Source organism: Psammomys obesus, unplaced genomic scaffold, assembly GCF_907164565.1.
Source record: "Psammomys obesus unplaced genomic scaffold, mPsaObe1.curated_primary_1811, whole genome shotgun sequence".
NCBI classification, from domain to species: Eukaryota; Metazoa; Chordata; class Mammalia; order Rodentia; family Muridae; genus Psammomys; species Psammomys obesus.
In genome coordinates this window covers 13,677,978-13,698,737 of record NW_026596162.1, presented here as the reverse complement: position 1 = coordinate 13,698,737, position 20,760 = coordinate 13,677,978, and the positions used below count along the sequence as shown (strand labels likewise).

Below are 20,760 nucleotides of genomic sequence, written 5' to 3'. Positions count from 1 at the left end.
GCTGTGTTATAACTTAGACTTAAGTGCGTGTCTCTGTGTTCAGTTTCAAATGATTTTAACAAAGATAATCTTTTTAAGTTGTAGGTGAGTCATTTGGAGGTTGCTATAGTAGCCTATTTTAAGTAGAATTCATATGAAATACTATGGATGCCTCTTTATCAGGTTTTAAAATTTTTTAAAAATATACAACTTAATTTGCATTTCTTTTACAGTATCTACTCCCTTGTTACTTTTTTTTCCTCCCCAAGACAGGGTTTCTCTGTGTAGCCCTGGCTGTCTTGGACATGCTTTGGACTAGGTTTGCTTCTGCCTCCCTGAGTGCTGGGATTAAGGACATCTGCCACCATGCGTGGCTTTTGTTATTTTATTTTTTAAGAGGGGAAGAAAAACAAAGAAAACTTATTGCCAAATAAGAATTGAGTCAGATGTAACAAACGTCCTGCTGAAGACATGAAAATGGAAACAATAAAAGCCCTACCCTGTGGTAGCTGGGAAAAGGTGTTACACATATGCCTAATTGTCATATCCACAAGGAGAAGAAAACTTTATTTACTAAATAAGATGTTATATCTTATCAGGAGTTGGGGTGATACAATTTTAAACAATTGTAGTATGGTAAACATCTATAATTTGCCACCTTATGTAAAAAAGCCATTTTTTTACATATATTTGTGTGCAGTGTGCATGCCTGTGTGAGCACATGTGTGTGTGTGTCCATGTGGAGGCTGAAGGTTGATGCTGAGTGTCACCCTTTACTGATCTCTACCTTCTTTGTTTTGGCTCAGAAATGTCATCTCTACCTCTGACTGTTGGAGTGGAGTTACAGATGGGCCACCATGCCCATCCCACGTGTTACATGGGTGTGGGTGGGTGGGCAATTGCAAAGCACAAGCTTTTCGTGCTGAGCTGGCTCGCCCACCCCATGATGTATAGTTTGGGGGACTGCTGTGTCGTTGTCGCTGTGCTGCTCTACTCTGCGTCTTACCCCACACATGCTTGCTTACGCTTTCTATTATCTACTTGAAATTTCTAATTTAGTTTTTGAATAGTAACCATCCTACTGAATGTGGTTACTTATGGTTGTGGTTTGCTTTCCCCTAATGCTTGCCAAAGTTGTGAATCTTTTTTGGTGCCACTTCTTTTATTTCAGAAGAAACATTGCTGGCTGTGATAGCGTTCTAGGCTAACTCAAATATTTTTTGTTGCTCTTATGACTGTTGACTTTCATTCCTATAGAATAAGTGAGGCATGTGAGATCTGCTCAGTTGGCTGTGGTTATAGTTTCTCTAGAGGGAGAATTTGGAATGAATGCTGTTATAGTTAAATCTCCCTTTTCAAGTCAGGGATAACAACCCACTTCACCAGACTGGAACTGGCTCTTGTGCCCCAAGTTATGAATTGGACTAGAATAAGGACAGCAGCTGGGATTAAGTTTCACCATTAGTAGTTGTTGATTGGACTTCCCTGGGCATAAGTCAAAACCTGTTTTAAACAGAAGAATTCAGGTTCATCTCCATCCTCATATGACCAGGCTAACTTGTAACCCCTGGTCTATTGTAAAAGCATTCTGAGAAAAGTCATACACAGTGTAGTTTCTCTTTGACATATCCTGGTTTACTTACAAAGAAGTGCCTGACATGTTTCAAGTGTTCGTTATTCTGAGCGGCTCACATGTAATGAGTCTGTCACCCCAGCTTCCCTGTGATGAAGACAGAAGGACAGAGATATTAACTAGACAGCTTCCCACTTGTATAGGAGTGTGTTTTCCATAGATTTTGGGAGTGTCAGTACTACCCCAGGCTATACTTGTGGCTGCTTCCCAATTAACAAATTACTATATACTTGCTAGTCTTAGAAACTTTAATTATTCTTTATAAAATCAGCTTTGATCTTTTTGCCTCTTTTTAAAAATGTATGGGTATTTTGCCTGCATATATGTTTGTGTGCCACTTGTGTGCCTGGTGCCCATGGAAGCCAGAAGAGAGCATTGGATCCCCTGAAACAAGATTTACAGACGTTGGAAGCTCCTGGGACCTGAAAGCTAGTTCTGTGGAAGAGCAGCCAGTGGTCTTAACCTCAGAGCTATCTCTCTAGCTTTTTTTTTTTTTTAAATGACGTTTAAAACCATATAGGCTGGGTGTTGGTAGAGCATGCATTTAATCCCAGCACTCTGGAGACAGGGGCAGGAGGATCTCTGAGTTTGAGGCCAGCCTGGTCTACAGAGCAAGTTCCACAACAGGGAAGGCCACACAGAGAAACCCTGTCTCAAAAAAAAACAACCAACCCCCTCCCCCTCAAAAATATATTGACATTAAAAAAATTAACTCATAATTCTGTGGTAAGTTCATAGTAGAATAAAAATAATCATCCTAAACTAAATAGAAAGTATTTTATTGAGAGCAAAAACCGTACAGTTTGCTGCCACTTAAACTTTTAGCAGTAGCTTGCCCTGCCCAGTTTTGCAGGAGGGCTGTAGCTCTCACCTGCTGGCTCAGGCTGCTGCCTGTGTGGGTCACTGGCCTGGCCCTCAGCTGGAGCCGAAGAAACTTTTTTTTTGGGGTATGTGCAGGAGTTTTGGAGTTACCCGTCCTTGATTATAAGCTTGCACCACTTCTAACGGAGCAGGTGCCCTCTGGCTTCTGGAGTGACTTTCCAGTGACAAAGCAGCTGAAATTCCAGTTTGATCCACCTCAGTGGAGCTTCCTTTATGGCTCTCTCTAGGTAGGTGTGAAGAGTTAGTTTTCTCGTTTATGCTTTCTGCGAGTTAACAGTAACAGTGTTCTCAACATTGCATCGCCTAAGATTTTCATTTTTTTGTTTTTATTATTAAAGAAAGGATCTTGCTATGTAACCTAGACTGACTTGAACTTTCCTTGCCCTTGACTCACTGAGTGCTGAGATTATAGACATGTGCCACCAACTTGACCATATACAGTTTTTTTCCATGTTAGGGTTTGAATCTGTGAACCTTTTACAGGGGCCACCTAAGACCATCAGAAAACACAGATTTACATTATGATTCGTAACAGTAGCAAAATTACAGTTACAAAATAACAACGAAAATAATTTTATGTATGGTTGGGCATCACAACATGAACTGTATTAAAGGGCCACAGCATTAGGAAGGTTGAAAACCACTGTTGTAGATTCATGCTTGTTACGCAAACACTTCACTGTAGAGCTTCAATCACAAAGATTTATTTACTCACTTACATGTATATGTTTGTTTATGTGCTAGTGTGTCAACCAGAAGAGCAAGCTGCGCCATCCTCTAAGTGCTCTCTGCCTATTCCTTTTTAGGCACTGTCTATGTATCCTTACACTCCCTCTTGGCCAGGCTAGAAGCCCACAAACCCCAGCGGTCCTCCTGCCTTTTTGCCACTCTGCCCTGGCTGGAGTCAGGGCTGCAGGTGTTTGTGGAATGCTGGCTTCTTACATGGGTACTTGGGTCCATACTCTGGGCCTCATGATGGCAGAGCAAGCACTCTTAACTACCCAGCTACCTCACTAGCCTCAAGCTTCATAGTATTTATTCACTTGTAAAATATGAAATTAACAAATTTGTGAAGCTATAGAAATACAAAATTCATTGTCTTATTCCCAGGCTTACCCAGGGAAGAGTATTAGCGAAAGCAAAGGAAAAAGTAGTGGAGTCCTGATTACCAGAGGTAGTCTAGATGACCATAGCTCCTATTTACCCCACTCTGGCTCTCCAGCACTGACGCTCTAGGACTCAATTTGGGTGTTTATGTGTGTACATGTGATGTATAGGTGTGCACACATGTACCTGTGCTAATGTATGTGTGTGCATGTGGAGGCCAGTGCTCTCTACCTTATTTTTGGGGACAGGGTCTCATTGAAGCTAGAAGGTACTGATGTGGCTAGTGAGTTCCTGGGGATCCTCCTGGCTCCTCCTCCCCAGTGTTGGGATTCCTGTACAAGAAGCACTTCTACATGAATTCTGGGCATCCCAGCTCAGGTTCTTAGGCACAGGTGGCATGTATATCCCCTAAGCCAGGCCCGAATTTAAATTTTAATCCAATTTATTTATTTTGAGACAGTAAGAATGTAGCTGAGGCTGGCCTTGATTTCTTGGTCCTTCTCCTCTCACCTCTGAAGTGCTGAAGTTACAGTTGTGGCTACCATGCCCAGTGACTTCATTTTTAATTTTGTATAGGTGGCTTGTCTTATGGTGCATTACTCTCTGCTTTATTCGCCCAGGCCTTCTGTTTGTGCTGTTTTCACTCTGATCACATCCTCAGCTAGGTCTTTTGTCAACTACCCTTTGCTAACAGCTTGAAGAATTGCTTATTGGGCCACTATAGTTATCTAGTTCGTTCGTTCGTTCATTCATTCATTCATTCATTCATTCATTCATTCATTCATTCATTCATTCCTGGTTAAGGGCTGGAGGCAGGTTAGTGTTGGGGTGAGGACCTAACATATACAAGGCCCTGGATTCTATTCCAACACTGCTACAAAAAAGGAAAAAGAACAGCCCTATTAGAAAGAAACATACTCTCTGGTCCTTTCTCTGCTGTAGACTTTGGGCAGATTCTTACATTTTATGGGTCTGTCTCTACAAAAGACAAGGACCTCCACTCACACACACACATCTTTGTATTAGAGAAGGCTTGCTGCCTGACACCGGGGAAGCACTGAGAAGGAGAATGCTCTGTCTTTTGAATTCCCAAAGATTCTTAAGTTACAGATTAGCAGGCGGTGTCTCCAGTGGCAGCAGCGTCCCCGCAGTGGCTGCGGTGGAGGTGGAGAGATGAGTGCCTGCTGTGGCTGTGTGAGTGGAGCTCCTTGTCTTTTGTCTGAGATGGACCTGTAAAATGTGAGAATCTGCCCAAAGTCTGCAGCAGACAGACAGACAGGGAGAGGGCGGGGCTGGCTGTCTAGTAGGTCTGTTTTTTTGTTCTTTTGTGGTGGTGCTTGGATGGAACCCAGGCCCTTGCAAATCTTAGGTCCTCACTCAGCCACTAAGCTGCTTCCAGTCCTTAACAGGCTTTCTTAGGCCTCTCTCTCCATTTTCTTTCTCTCTCTCTTAATCCCTCTTACCCTCCTCTCTCTCTCAAAAAGTTGTGCACACATATTCTTTTGGATCATTTCCTTTCCAGTCTGTTTCCACAGATACAGTTTTGCATAGCTATAATTACATTATATAGTGCTCTAAAATGATTTGTTTGGACTTTTAATGAAACTTTTCAAGTTTTTCCACAAAAACATTGCAGTGACTACCTGTTTCATAATGTTAAGTTTAGTTTTCTCCTGTAGAGTTACTGTGATTCTTTTTATGATTCTAATGATTTTTATTTGGTGAATTAGTTTTTAGGGTGCTTCCTGAGTAGAGTTTCTGGTCAAAGAACATGAAGGTTTTACAGTTTTTAAAACATACTGCCTACTGTTTTACAACGCTCATAGAATTATTTGAAAGCTGATAAGTTAGACCTGCCCCGAGTTGACGCTCAGGCTTTACCTTCCACTTTCTGGCTCTTGATCCCAGGTGGAGCTAGCTGGGCTGGGTCAGGGCCGCTTCCCTGGCTTGAAGTTTGCCTCAGATTTGCATGGGTGTCTGGCCTTGAAAATCTACCTAGAGCTAACTGCCTCTTCTTTCAGCTTATGGTTGACAAACTAGTCATTCCTTAGGAGAAGTGTTTTGTGATGTAGCCTCTGCCCACAGCTATGAAGTGTATAGCCTGGGGAGGAGGGTTGGAGAGTGATGTAATCAGGATTGAGCCTAGCCACCCTGGGCCCTAACCATGGAGGTGGAACCATTCTCGGTTTTCTGGAGCAAGGGTACTGATAAGCTGAACTGCAGATGAAAATGTGGACTGTGCAGACTTACCGACCGCACCGTCTCCCACAAGTGCCTCTAGAACAAGTGGCTGCTTGTCTGCGCCTAGGAATACGTTAGGGAGGGGAGAATGTTGGTTCTCTGTTTCCCTTTATTGTAGAACCTCTAAAGAGGGGATATCTGGAGAACAACCAGTGATTTTTAATTTAGCAGTACTTTAAAGTTTCTATGGAAGAAAATTATTTGATGAAAACTTGGGACTAGAATAAGATTACCATTTCTGGATATGATTAATTTTAGAAAAAAATTTTCAGCTACTTTTTCTATTTTATCTGCTATGATTCTAGATTTAATGATGAGGCAGTTTTTCTTATTATAAGAAATAGATCATTACTTGACTAATTGTAGGTTTTTCTTCCTGTTTTTGTTTGTTTGTTTGTTTGTTTGTTTTGGAGACAGGGTTTTTCTGTGTAGCTTGGCTGTCCTGGACTCACTTTGTAGACCAGGCTGGCCTGGAACTCACAGAGATCCGCCTGCCTCTGCTTTCCCGAGTGCTGGGATTAAAGGTGTACGCCATCTCACCTGCTGGTTTTGCTTTTTCTTTCAATGTGTATGCTTTATTACATTTTTTTCCCAAGAGAATTTTAAAGGTTATTTTTCCTTTAACTATTATCACTAGCACTTTGCTTTGCCGCTTGGTGAGATTTCATTACAACTAATATTTCAGCAAGGCCTGAAAACCACTTTTATTGTGAAAGCTAGTGAGGAGATTACCTTAATGATGTCCACACTGGAGACACAAGTGTTCTGTGTCACTTAGGTACAGTAGGATAGCTGCTGGTCACTGCTAAGTGTTCCTCCGACAATGAAATGAGCCAATTCAAGCCAAAATAGAGTATATAAATGCAGGTGTCTGGGGCAGTTCTTGGGTGGGCTCAGTGATCCCAGGGAATGGGGCCAGGGAAGTCCACATGCAGAGGGAGACAGAAAAGTGAAGTGGGTGAGGTGGGGCAGGGCGTGACAACACAAAGGCAGAGAAGAAGTGCACATGCAGAGAGGAACCCAAATGCCCGAACTGTATGCTGAAGAGCCTGGGGAGAGGAAGCCCCACCCCTGGGCTGGAGAGTTCAGAGTAGATGATAGGCGTACAGGCCTGTATCCTGTAACAGGGATTGGGGGCTACTGGGACAACCTGGAGACCAAGTCCACTTTGGTTAAAAAGGTACCTCTGCTGCTTGTCCTGGGTCCGAATCCTGACAGTCACCTGATGTTGTCTGCTGGAACATAATTTTTAATTTAATTTAACTTAAAAATTCACTCATTACATCCATACATTAGATTTTAGTTCTAGAAATTTCATGTTAAAGAGGACATTTCTCTTCTAGGTCTCCGTGGAGATTTACTGAATTCTCTCATTTAATGTAAACTCTAAAATACCTTCATTCTTTGTAGAAACAAATAGCCTTCTAGAATTTTAGTTGGACAGTTTGAGAATTAACAAGAGAGAAATCAGTAGTTTGGGCTTTGAATTATTATACCTTACTTAAATTTTAAAAAGTGCTTTAGACTTTGGTTTTAACATTTCAGAGCTGTTTCAGTGTTGGTGGTATGTGTCTAGGACCACAGGGACTCTAGAGGACCTCTTAGATACCACCTTTCTGCCTGCTCCTCTGTGAGTCTTCAGACTAAGTTGCTGTGCATGGCTCATGGAGGGGATGCAAAGTGAAATTGCTTGGGCTCTTTTCTTCACAAACGTGACAGTTAGCTTACAGTGAGTCTAGATGGTAGTCCTGTCTTTCTTTGCAGAGGGACAGTTATCTTTAGGGTGGTTATGTGTACCCCGAGCTCCCTTGTGGTGAGTGCCTCAGGAGCTTAGAGCTAGGAGACAGATAGGTTATGCAGGTCTTTAGTCAAAGGAAAAGCTTAGCGTTGCTTTCGGACACTTTTGAAGAGATTGTGTTAGCTATAGCAAAGGTGAACAGCTTCTTTCTCCAATTCTTTCTACTTATATTTCCCTTTTTCATCTCCTTCACCCTCCTCCATTTTCTTTTCTTTTAAAATACTTTCACAGGGATCAATCAGATTTGCTTGTTTTTTAAGCAGGGTGACTTTTGAATTGTCAGGAATGAAGAATTAATTTATAGTCTAGACTGGATGGTACGTTACTGACAGATGAACTCTTTAAAGATGTCAAGTACATCTGCCTGTTGAATCTGCTGCTGCAGTTAGAGCCTGCATCTGATGACATTTCCCCCTTTTTTTGTTTGTAGGTTGCACAGAGCATTGAGGATCATCATCAAGAAGTGATTGGCTTCTGCAGAGAGAATGGGTTCCATGGCTTGGTGGCGTATGACTCTGATTATGCACTGTGCAACATCCCCTACTACTTCAGTGCCCATGCCCTGAAACTGAGCCGCAACGGGAAAAGTCTCACCACAAGCCAATATCTGATGCACGAAGTTGCCAAGCAACTGGACCTGAACCCAAATCGTTTTCCTATTTTTGCTGCTCTGTTAGGTAGGTGGAGTAGTGTGAAAACTCTCCTCTAAGGGATTGGTGCAGTAAGCATACTGATGTATGTTTTGAAGATGTTTCTGCCTGGATGCTTTGGTGTTGTAGCAGAATGAAAGAATGGGCTCTTGAATTGTGTTCTTTTGGAATTTTTTTCTGGTAATGTATCATTCTTAGTTCCAATTTCTAGAATGTTTATATGTTGTTGTTTATATGTTGTTCTATGTTGGCTGTAAATCCTGCTCTGTGGTAAACTCAAAGTTTTAGAGAAAGTACCTGCACATTTGTACATATTTCCATGTGGAAACACACACACACAATTAAAAATAAAATAAATCTTGGATTAGAGAGATGGTCAGAGGCTAAGAGCATTTACTGTTCTTGTAGAGGATCCCACCTTTACCCCTGGTTTGATCCCTGGCACCTACTTGGTGCCTCATAACCATTCATAACTTCAGTTTCAAGGGATCCAATGCCCTCTTCTGACCTGTGGGCTCCAGGCACACTTGTATGTGGTACACATACAGAACAACTTAAACACATACAATAAAATAAGTCTACAATTAGAAAGAAGAAGTTTGCTTGGTCGCACATATCTTTAATTCCAGCACTCAGGGAGGCAGAGGCAGGGGGATATCTTTGATTTATGTTCTTTTTATGTAGACCACTCTGGCCTCAAACTCAAGAGTCTCCCAAGTGCTGGGATCAAAGGCGTGTGCTACCACTGCCCTGCTGGTTTTATATACTAATTTATGGTACTTAAATACCTTTCAAGAGGTAACGTGTGCGTGTACACCTTTAACTTTGCACTCGCCTAGTGTAGTTCCTGTCCTCTGTTAACTCACCCTTTCTGTGGCTTTGTGTATGTGTCAAGCTACTTTAACGTTCAGCTCTAAATTGAGTTTGTATAATTGTGTCCTCGTAGAAGTGCATGTTTTTGGAGCTAGACCTTCTGGTGACTTAACTCTTTGGTTCCCTGGTTTAGATACTCAGGGCCCTTTGGGAGGCTGCATATTACTGTGCTTTTTATGGAGTTAGCCCATTCTGGGAAATTAGTTAGATTGTGAATTATTTTTAGAAATTCCTAGTTATCAGAAAGGTAGGCGTTTGTAAGTCAGAAGTCATTCTCTGAGGACACTCCTCAGGATACTTGTTTACTTTTTTGTTGTTGATTTCTTTTTTTTTGGTGTTTTGCCTGCATGTCTGTATGAGGGTATCAGATACTGCAGTTACAGACAGTTGTGAGCTGCCATATGGGTGCTGGGAATTGAACCTTGGTCCTCTGGAAGAGCAGTTAGTTCTCTTAGCCATCTCTCCAGCCCCTGTTGATTTCTTTTGTTTTGAGACAGGGTCTCTCACTGGGACCTGGAACTCACCAATAAGTGTAGGCTAGCTGGCTAGGATCCCTGAGTGGGATCCATCTGTCTGGCACAGAGTTCCACAACCTCTTGTATGCATGTGCGCGCGCGCGCGCGCACACACACACACACACACACACTCACACACACACACACACACTCACACACACATTGGGGTTATAAAAGGTGCGCCATTATACTTATCTTTTCATGTGGGTTTTGGGGTTACAACTTCAGTCTTCATTTTTAGAAGGTAAGCATTTGCCAACTGAGCTATGTCTCTAGTGCCAGAAAGATTTTTACAAATAGTACAAAACAGTTTTATGTTTTGTTGTATAATAATAAAAATATTAATTTTACCAGTTGTAAATATAAATGGATCTCGTTGCAAATATAGTTTTTTATGAATTTTTATGTCTTGAGATTTGGAAGATTAGAACAAATGAAATATTTTCAAAAGTTATAATGTAAAAGGATACTTTTTTTGATGTTAAAAGTATGTATTGACCTGGGCACGCATACTCAGTGTTTGGAAGACTGAGCCTGGAAGATTGGGAATTTAAGGCCAGCCTGGGTGACAAAAAAGATGGTCCATAGGTGGTGCATTGTATAGATGATTCCATGTGTACTTAAGTACTATGCAAAATATCGCTTGCATAGAATTTGAAATAATAATTGTTTTGTTTTTTCCTATTTAAGAAACACTGAATATATTTCTGGAGAGGTAAATCAACTCAGACTCTTCTAGATACTTTTCTTAGAAAAATTTGAAATAAGTGAAAAGAAATCAATAGTAATATTTTAGCGAGTGTGTGTATCCCTGCCACCCAGGAGAATGAGGTGAGAAGATGATAAATTTAAGTCCTCTTGAGCGGCTTAGTTTGATCTGTCACAAGACAAAGTAAAAAGGGGTTGGAGGCATAGCTCAGCGGTAGAATGACATTAGCCCTAGTCCCAGTAGTTTAAAAAAACAAGCAAACTGCAAAAAAAAAAAAAAAAAAAAAAAAGCAAAAAAACAAAACAAAATAACCCAATTAATTTGAGTTCTAGAGTCTAGTCTATCTAAGAATTTAGGCAAATTATTGGTAAATTATGAATAAGATTTATTTTAGACTTTGAAAAAATTTCATTGTCTTTAAAGTTAGTTTTCCTTTTCTGTAATAAAAGGTGCAGCTATTTAAAATTTTACTTTAGGGAAGTAGAATGGAATATTCATTAAAATTTTTACTTAAGTTGGGATTAGTTTCTTTCTGTCTGTCTGCCTTCCTTTCTTCCTTCTTTCCCCTCCTCTCCCCTTCCCTTCCCTCCCCTCCCCTCCTCGCTTGCTTGGGGTAATATCCTGTAGCAAGGCTGCAAATGATTGCACTTTGTGCTGTTGTAGCAGGTAGTTAGTGAATCTGATGTTTAATATGGAAGTGATTAAACCATGATACAAACCTCACAGAGTTACTTGGGAAATAACTGCTTTTCAATTTCAGTGAGAGTCCTAACACCCTGTCCATGTTAGTGTTTCAGGCACTCAGGCCCTGCTGAGAGAGTAGAATACCCTTCAAGAATGGAGACTGGCAGAGCCCTAGAGGAAGGACAGGCAGCTCAGAGCTGTCTTGTGCTCCATCACGATGCTTGTGGGTGGTGATTCATGCTGTAAACAATTGTCGTTTAATCTTCCTAAGGAAGATTTATAACTGTAGATTCCACCTCTGGCTGTTTAATTGTCAAGTAATTTTGAACCACAGGTGTTTCAGGAACATATGAAAACTTAGGTCTGCTCCCTGTCTGACTTCCTGGAACCCTTAGACTGACTTTTTGATATGTTGGGACATTGTTGCTTAGGTGTGTAGTACTGTGAAGGCCTTAGTGTGAATGATGTCCAAACTATACTGAAAATTCACTTGGTGCTTGAGTCAGCTGTAAGGGCGGCCTGCTGGGTGTGTTGTATCATAGTACAGTACAGCTTTCTGTTTGGAAGCTGAATGTGAGTTATCGAGCATACAGTGGTGGTGTCGAAATTTCCCTGTGTCACTGATAATGCTGGTTTTTATATTATCCACATTTATATTCTAGGAAATCACATACTACCTGATGAGGATCTGGCTTCCTTTCATTGGAGTTTACTTGGTCCAGAACATCCACTCGCCTCACTGAAGGTACAAACATGGCTCAGTTTTCCAGCCTTTGACTCACTGGGGTGACTGCTATTGCTTTCACGATGCAGATGGACTTTCCTGAGGAAGGGGACATGCCATGTGGGTGGACTCATCCTCAGATTTGCTGTCTTAACTGTGCTTCCTGCCTCGTTCTCAACACCTGTGTGGTAGGCAGACTCACACATTCCTTCAAAATTTCCTTCAAAGGATCCTGTTCCTAGCTAGACAGGAGAATTCAGTTCTTGTAGAATAACATTTTTGCTTAAAATACTAAATTTTTTTGGGTAGGTATTGTCATCTGTCAGATTATGTTTTAGCAGTCTGAGAACTTCATAACTTTTTACTTTTCTGCAGTTATAAAATAGCCTATTTGTAAAGTTTCTTGAATAATGGGAGAGTGGCTCATTTGCACTGGCTTATTAACACAATGTTTTCCTACTCATTTCCGGTTTGATTTTCTCCATTTGTGATAGTAATGAACATGAGAAAACAGACATTTCCCCAGGGCGATCTGAAGAGAGGAGGTTATCTGTTGTGAGCCCAAGAGAAGTGAGTGAGACCTGTGCCGGCCATGACAGCCTCTGGCTGGCACCCGTTGGTGACTCTGACTTCCATTATCACTTGTTAGGTGGTTTAGGAAATGCAAAGATGGGACTTGGACACTAGCTCTGGGACCAGCTTCCTTATGGTCATGAGAAGTGGGTGGTTTCCAGAGGAGGCCCCTTAAAAGTCCTGCCATAAACAGTTGTAATCCATGTTCACTTTCTTTGCACATTTGATTTCCTGAAGGAAAAATCTCTCAGGTAGAATTTCTTTTTTGTGTGTCTTGCTGCTGGGCACCTCTTTTTCCTCTCTCATCTGTGTGCTTCAGAATGTTTTCCTTTCATTGTAATGGTTCCTGGTTAAGACTATCTTTAACTTTTCTTGAGTTACTTTTCCCTTTTAGAAATCACGTTTTCCTTTTGCTTTTTTGTGCTCTGCAGAGAAAAATTTTCTTTTTCCTATTGGTGATGAAATGTCTCTTGTGTATTCTTAAGAATGAAGTGATAGCTGAGTGGGGTAGAGTGCACCTTTAATCCCAGCAATAGGAGGCAGAGACAGGTGGATCTCAGTGAGTTCAAGGCCAGTCTGGTTTACAGACAGCCAAGGCTACCCGGAAAAACCCTACCTTGAGGGGGACAAAAAAAGAATGAAGTGACAGGACCTGATTGATATCTTGACTGAGTGCTTGATGATCAGCTGGGAGGCTAAGGTCTCTAACAGCTGGGTTCCAGATGCTACACCTGTGCTCACCTGGCCTGTTAAGACCAGGTCCTTATAAGTGGAGACATTTACCCACACTTGCTTTTTGGGAGTTTTTTTTTTTTTCCCTTTCCTTTCCTTTTCCTTTTTCTTTTCTTTCTGGCTGTAAAAGAAATTCAAGGGATTTGAGTGGGACTCATATAGCATCAGTGAGACCTCATGCTACATGAATATATAGTCACACATTCAGCTGAGCTGCCTTTGCTTTGTGCTCCATAAACCTAGATGTCAAGAGCAATTTGTAGGAACTAGCGTAGTAACTGTGTGGAATGCTGAAACTATAGAAGATGTCTGTCCAGATTGCCAACATCTTGGTTCAGTACTTGTTGACATTTTGTCATAAGTTATATAGACACATCTGTGTCTTGTTTTAACTCGGACTGTTTGGAAATTAGTTGCAGGTGTCCCTGCACCTCACCTGTGCATAATTTTGTGTCCCTGCACCTACCATTGAGGACAGCCTCTCTAACGATTGCTCTTACCAGTAAAACTCACAGCGATTCCCAAATAGGGAATTGAGTATTAGGTGATTGTTCCATTTTTTTCTTAAAAAGTTTTTTTGGGTGAAGTTGGAAGGAAAAAGTGAGGGAGAATTTGAGGGGAAGGAATGAGAGATGACTTGTATCCAAATACATTATAAGTATATGAATATTAAATACAACATTTAATAAAACTTTTTTACATATACACTCATCATGTGGGGTTCAAAGGACAGCCTGCAGGAGTTGTTTTTCACTTCCTTCCATCATGTATGAATCTAGAGACTGAACTGAAGTTGTTAGGCTGGACAGTTAGCGGGTAACCCCTGCTGAGCAACCCTGCTGGCTCACAGCCAGGTTGTCCAGTCACCCAGCCAGTGCTCCTAACACTGAGCCATCTCTAGCTCTTGTTGGCTACTTTGAACATTTAGATTTCCGTAGTCATTTCTCTGTGTAGTGCTGTCCCAGCCATCCTTACTTACATGGTTGGGAGAGCTGAATGGGATGATTTTTCTCCGTGAACATTACTGCTGTGCATCTCAGCTGTTGGTTTAATCTTACTCATTTTTCAGTTATAAGATTAATTCTGTCTTTTGAAAATTTGGATTCTTGTTGCTTATTTCCATAATACTCAAAGAATTTTAATTGGTTTTAAAATTGATATTTAGTTTCAAATTGAAGTTTTTCTTTCTACATTTAATTTGCACTTAACCTTGCTGTTTCCTCAGGGTTCAAGTAGATTTCCTTTGCTGCTTGTTTCATCTTGTTCTTTGCTACTTAAAACCCCCTTTCTCTTTCGTCTTGTTCGGATGTGCTATGTATTGAGTTGCTTTGAATTGTTAGACAGTATATTTCATGTAGGCCCAGATTCTCTGTGAACAATAATGTAATAAATTTGAGTGTAGCAAATATGTCAAATATGGTGTGATAACAGATTGGAATAGGTGAAGGCTCACACTTGAGCATACAGACTAGAAGTTTTGAAAACAATGCTGCACAGTATGCTAAAAAGAAAACTCCAAACTCTGAGGTCTCATCTTTTAATTATGCAATAAAAAAAAATCATGCATAGCACTGGTAAGAAACCCAACAGTACACAATTTATGTAGCTCAAAATTCTCAGTGTGCTTGCAACAGCAGGCCTCTTCCCCCCACCCCTCTTTTCCTTTCCTCCCTCCCCTTTCATTTTCTTTTTGTAAGTTTTTGGTAGCCCAGGCTGACCTTGAACGGCTGCTCATCGTATTGGCTGGTAGCTGCAAAGGGAGAGCTAGGTGGGAAGATGGTGTCTGCTGCCTTGGTAATCAGTGGCTCAGGGTTACCGCAAGATTTCAGACGCTGGGCTGGGCACATTCATCACCCAGCACTCATAAGGTGATGGGAGGCAGGCGGGTAGTCAACGCCCCGGTCTCCTTCCGTAGCGCCCTCCTTTTCCTTCCTCTCCCCCTTCCTCTGTCCCTTCTTTCCTCCTTTTCTTCCTTCTTCCCTTCCCTTCTTCCTTTTCCTTCTTTTTTGTTTGAGATAGGTTCTCACCACTGTAACTATGACTGGCCTAGAATTTGGTGTTTCGACCAGGATGGCCTTAACCTTGAAAATATCCACAGCTGCCTCTGCCTCCCAGTTGCTGGGTTGGGCACTTTCTCAGTGGAATAGAAAATCATGTACTCCAGGATCTTGGTCTTGAGGTCCTTTGCTGTAGTCTTGGAGGCCCAGTGGCTGGGTTGACCCTGTTAATGAGACCCTGATAATTTCTTCTTGTTACTGGTTTTCCTGAATCGTGAGTTTCTGGAATGATTTACTACCCCTTGCCTTCAATGGTGTGTGTTTGTTAGTAGGTAGCCCTGGCTTGCTGGATCTCACTCTGTGAAGATGGGTGCTAATGATACTCACTGTCTGGTGTCACTAGCCTTAGTGTCTGCTGTGCTGGTCCTTGTCCTTGGAACTGTAGCAGCAGGAGCCCAGCAAGCCGATAGCACTGTGTGGAGCCAGCCTCCCTCAGAAGGAGCTGCAAAGTTTAGTGCCGAGAGGCTCCTTGTGTTAGAAGAACACTGGAGCCTAGGTTAGGACACTAGGCCTTACTGTTCTAGAATGTTCTCTGAAAATAAGTTGGGTATGAACTTTGTTTATGTGTTTTGTTCTTTTTGTCCTAGCATGAGGAGACAATTTTGTCTCCATTCATCCAGGGAAGGAATTCCTGCTTGTATGTTAGTGTCAAGCTGAAGATAGTGCAGTGAACCTTTTCATTAAGTCAGTCTGTAGCTCAGTAAGAAGAAAGAAACATTGCCTGAAGTGTGAGCAGTTCCTGAGCTCTGGAGATAACAAGGGTAGGGACTGAAAGATAAAAAGACTAAACATTCTTCCTTCTTACTTTTTCGAAAACAACAAAACAAAGCATATAGCCTGACTGTAGAAGAAAAAATTGGAGGCAGGTAACATGAGGTGGCTTGACTAGACATTCTGCTCTTATTAGTTGATGTTTATAGGTTTCTATTTTCCCCCCCATTTTTACTCTCCATTCTCCAAGTGGTAGAGAAGTGTATACTATGGGAATGAAAGCCACTTACAGTCCTACCCTAGAAGAGAATTGATTTTAACGTGTCTGTGTTTAGTTTTCCAGAAGTCATTGTATCTGTTGCTATTTAGCAGTGAGTTGTGGTCATACTGTATTATTATCTAGGCATTTGTGTTTGTTTGTTTGTTTGTTTTGAGATAGGGGCTTGTGTAGTTCTGTCTGGCCTGGAACTCAGGCCTAATCCTCCTGTCTTTGCCCCCAGGTGCTGGGATTGCAGCCTCAGCCAGCCACTGCTGGCCTACCTACATTTCCTCACGAGTTAAGAACTAGATTTAACATGAACTTTATTCTTTTGCTCATTTTTAACTTACCCATGGAATTGTTAAATGGAATGCTTTTATTAGGTTCAGGACAACTCAAAGACTTTCTTGTTTTTTGAAATTAAAGATAGGAAGTATGCAGCTCTAAGGAACTTGCTTCAGTCTGTTGGGCCTCAGGAGTAGCTTTCTACCTGTGCTTTCTAGGTTAGGATGGGCATTCTCTAATAATGATGGGAAGAAAGGGGCTTTTTCTTTCATGGAGTGGGTGAGGGCCTCATGAGGCAACTGCCCAATCGTAGTGCGTCTGTGATCGAATTGGGGAGTAGAATGTGGTAGGTATTTCTGAGAACGCTGGAGAAAACCAGGAGTAGGGGCACAAAGGGAGGCTCCAGGCTAGTGTTTGTACCTTCTGGGCTTACCCTGCAATGTTCATTTTAAATAACAGCATAATGGCAATAACTCATGTCCTGTCTGGTTGAGTCCACAGCCTTGGCTCTGTTCCAGACCAAGCAGACTCCATGTTTCCTGCTCAGCATTCTGAAAGTCAGGCAGTGCTGGGGTGAAGTGACATTCAGTGCTGCTTTCTAATCTCTGTCCCCACCAACCTCCCACCTTGCACAGACGGCCAGCACTGTTGTCATACTATATCCGTACACTGGAGATTCCAGGGCAGGTCTGTTCCCTAGGGAATATCATTCTTTCAGATGAGAACACCAATCTGGGATTATAGTCCGTATAGTGTGCATCTATCTTTAACATCTTCAACACTGTGTAGGTATGTGGATTTAGGGTAGACAAGGTTTTTCAAGACTACTCTTAGGTCAGAAATGAAGGGTGTGCCAGCCTGGCTTTGTGCACGTAACTGGCTTCTTCAAGTCCCCTGGCTTAGACCTTGTCCAAGTTGGCTTTTCTTGCTGGGCTTTTGGAACTAGCCTTTTCCCATAGTTGTGTTTAATATTGCTTTGTATGTAGGATTCACCCCACCTTCTTACTTGCTCAGGCACAGGCACAACTGGTTCCTATATCCATTTCTACAGCAGTAGTAGTCTTTCTGTCAGTAACTGCTGTATTATGACATATAAATCACATACAATCAAATACAGGACTTCGTACAACTTAATGGCTTTAACATTCAGAGCTATGTAACCAGCATAGAATATTTTTGTTAATTCCAAAAAACCCCCACCCAAACCATACTTATTAATACAGCCCAGTTCCTTGATAATAAAGTCTTATCTCTTCATAATGAATGGAATCAGACACCATACCTTCTTTATAGTTGGCTTCTTTCACTTACTTAATGCTTTTATGATTTGCTGACTTTGTGGCTTGTCCCAGCCCCACATTCTTTCCTGGGGCTGGATGATACCCCATTGTACTATTACGCCACATTTTGTTCGCTTGTTAATCTGTAGACTTTTAGGTTGTTTATGCTTTCTGCTGATTATAAATTCTATGAACATATTGGCACACTTTTAAAAAAATTTTACATTCTTCATTTATTCTTATTGCCTAGGCTGTGTGCTAACTCTGTGCTTACTGTTTTGGGAGCTCATCGCACCATTTCATGTTATCTGATGGCTGTACAGTTTTTGTTTCCCTGGTAGCATGTGGGGGTTGGATTCTGTATATTCTTAGCAGCACTTCTTACTGTCTGCTCTTGTACTTAGTCACTCTGGTGGTTAATGAGGTCTTCGTTTTGCTTTCATGTTGCCTTTCTAATGACTAATGATATTGCACATCTTTTCCTATGCCCATTGGCCATTTCCCTGCCTCCTTTAGGTGAAAGTCTACTTGAATAGTTTGCTTGTTTTTAAATTGAGCTATTTATCTTCATTAAACGAAAACAGATTTTTAATATATTCAGATGCAAGTCTTCTGTCAAATACAAGATTTACAACAGTTTTTTGATTTTTGAAACACTGTGAGCCAGCCTCCATCCTCCATCCTCTAGTCTCCAGCCCCTCGAGTGCTGGGAGTACAGGCATGTACCTTCATGCTGAGTCTGTGGTTGCCTCTTCACCTTCTCAGCGGTGTCCTGCTATTTCCCACATCACTAACTTGGTTACATTTTGTCATTTGTCCCTGTTCCCACCTACAACACTTGGGCCTCAGTGTGCCTTACTTTAGTGCAGACCTCTAGGTCTTCTTGTTTTCTTGTTCTTCTGCAGCCTCCTGCCTGTCAAGCCGAGACAGGTTTTGTCTTCTAGAAGTTTTCACTTAATGACTTAATTCTAAATAATTCTTTCCTCTGTGTGTGATCTTTTATCTCCAGTCATGCACCCAATACCACCACATCATCCATCTTACCTTTCTACCGTGCTCTACCGTCTAAATTACAGAAAGGGCCTGTGAGCCTACTGTCACAATGTCCTTTTCTAACAAAAATTACAGCAATATTTCCTGTACACATTAATTTAAAAATTCAAATGGACTGTTAAAGGACTGAAAATAGAAACAGCCATCCCCTGCCCCTTTTCCTCTTTCACCAGGCACTAAGCCTAGGACCTTGCGCATATAGGCAAGTCCCCTGCCACTGAGCTACTTCCCCAGCTCCAAATACAAATTCCAATATGAAGAACAAAGTAGGATAACTTAATACTATCAAGTTTCAAGACTAAACTACCACTGTCAGTCAGGATGATTATATAAATCAGAGGAACAAAACAGAATCCAGAAATAGTACATATGTGTAGTCAGTTATTTTCATCAGAAGTTCCAAGGTAGCTAATAAGGCGAGGATCCTTTGTCAACAAATGAATATCCATGTACAAAAATGAGAATATTAGCACTAGAATAAAATGTAAGAAAAGACTATTAGTTACACAGACTTCTTAGTTAAGAGAATATAAAACAACCACATTAAGAGAAAATTTGCAAAATAACATGTGTCTAATAAAGGATTTACATTCATAAAATGTAGCAAATGACGCAAGAGTCTGATAATCCAGCAATGGACACAGGTTTAGGTCAGACAAAATGCTCAGTTGGTACATGAGCTATTGCAGTACATTGGATGATGCAAGTTAAAGCAATTATGACAAATCACTACTACCCAAGTATGGTAGTCTGACTGAGGGTAACAGATGGTTCAAGCGCTGGGGGATAGTGTCAAGCAGTTGCTTCTCTGTGCTGTGGAGTGTGGTAGCAGAAGAACAGTCACTTTGAGGGCAGTGTGGTTTTTTATAAAGTCAGACACATCCTTACTGTGCATCCCAGCAGTCTCAGTCCTGGAGTTTATACCAGAGAAATAAAAAAACCATGTTCACACAGACTCCTATCTGAATGTTCATGGCATCTTTATTATTGGCTCTGCCTAGAGATAATTCATATACTAAAAGATGATGAGTAGATAAACAGTCACAAAAGCAGTTAGATTTTAGTAATATGAACAGGTCCCATCAGCATCACCTGCAGACCCAAAGGCAATAGATGTGTTTACATATTTATGAATCTGTAGGGAAGACAGCTGTAGTGACCGGAAGCAGCAGTAGGCTGGATCACTTTTGGAAATGGCCTAAAAGCATTCAGACTAATCAGAGTGGTAGGGCTGTAATTTCTTATAATACAAATACTTAATAACTTGAAAATACAGATGCTATTACATAATCTTTAATAGCATGTTTTAGCATTTCCCAGAACAAAACACTGGAGGAATACTTAACAGCAAGAGAATTGATACAAAATTGCAGTCATTTCAAATGAAACAAACATGTGGCATAATTTAAATTTTGCTTTATGGGTTCAGTATTTGGATTTTTAAAACTGTTAAGTTTTCTAAACAACTCTGGAAGAAAACATTTAAAGTTACAAACTGTTTTCCATGACATGAATATACCATGCCTGGCATTGCGGCATCAAGTGTGCCCATTTTCCATTTTAATATCAGCTTAAATGACTTAAAGTATACTTAATTAGCATTTTTGCAAAAGCCAGATATCTAGCTTTGTGTTGATTGGGAAGAACTTGTGTAGGGAATTGCTCTCTTATCCACATACCAACATGCACACAGAATCTGGTGAGCCCACAGAGCTGCTTACTGTTTCACGGGCTTCAATTGTGAACAGCTAGGTTTTTGTTTGTTTGTTTCTGTTTTTAATTTCTGTCTATATAATGAAAAGTATGCAAATGGCTAAAAATTATATATTCTGGATGAGGAGAAATGCCCAGTATGGATGTTGCTTAAAGAAAAGTTTAAACAAGCCTTTTCTGGACCCCAGTGCTGACATTTCCTTGTGTTTCTCATTTCCAGCTGAGCCTGGTACAGCTTCCGGCACTCATTTCTTGTGTGTGTGTGTGTGTGTGTGTGTGTGTGTGTGTGTGTGTGTGTGTGT

General features: G+C 41.1%; 1 protein-coding gene across 1 annotated transcript in view; it reads left to right on the top strand.

Annotated features, from left to right (window-relative positions):
• Fam120a (family with sequence similarity 120A) overlaps nt 1-20,760 on the top strand; it is an 87,359-nt gene that overhangs the window by 12,216 nt on the left and 54,383 nt on the right. Inside the window, exons 2-3 of the mRNA XM_055595280.1 lie at nt 8,071-8,317; nt 11,734-11,816. Of these exons, the coding sequence (XP_055451255.1) occupies nt 8,071-8,317; nt 11,734-11,816 (330 nt within the window). The remainder of the gene's footprint in view (nt 1-8,070; nt 8,318-11,733; nt 11,817-20,760) is intronic.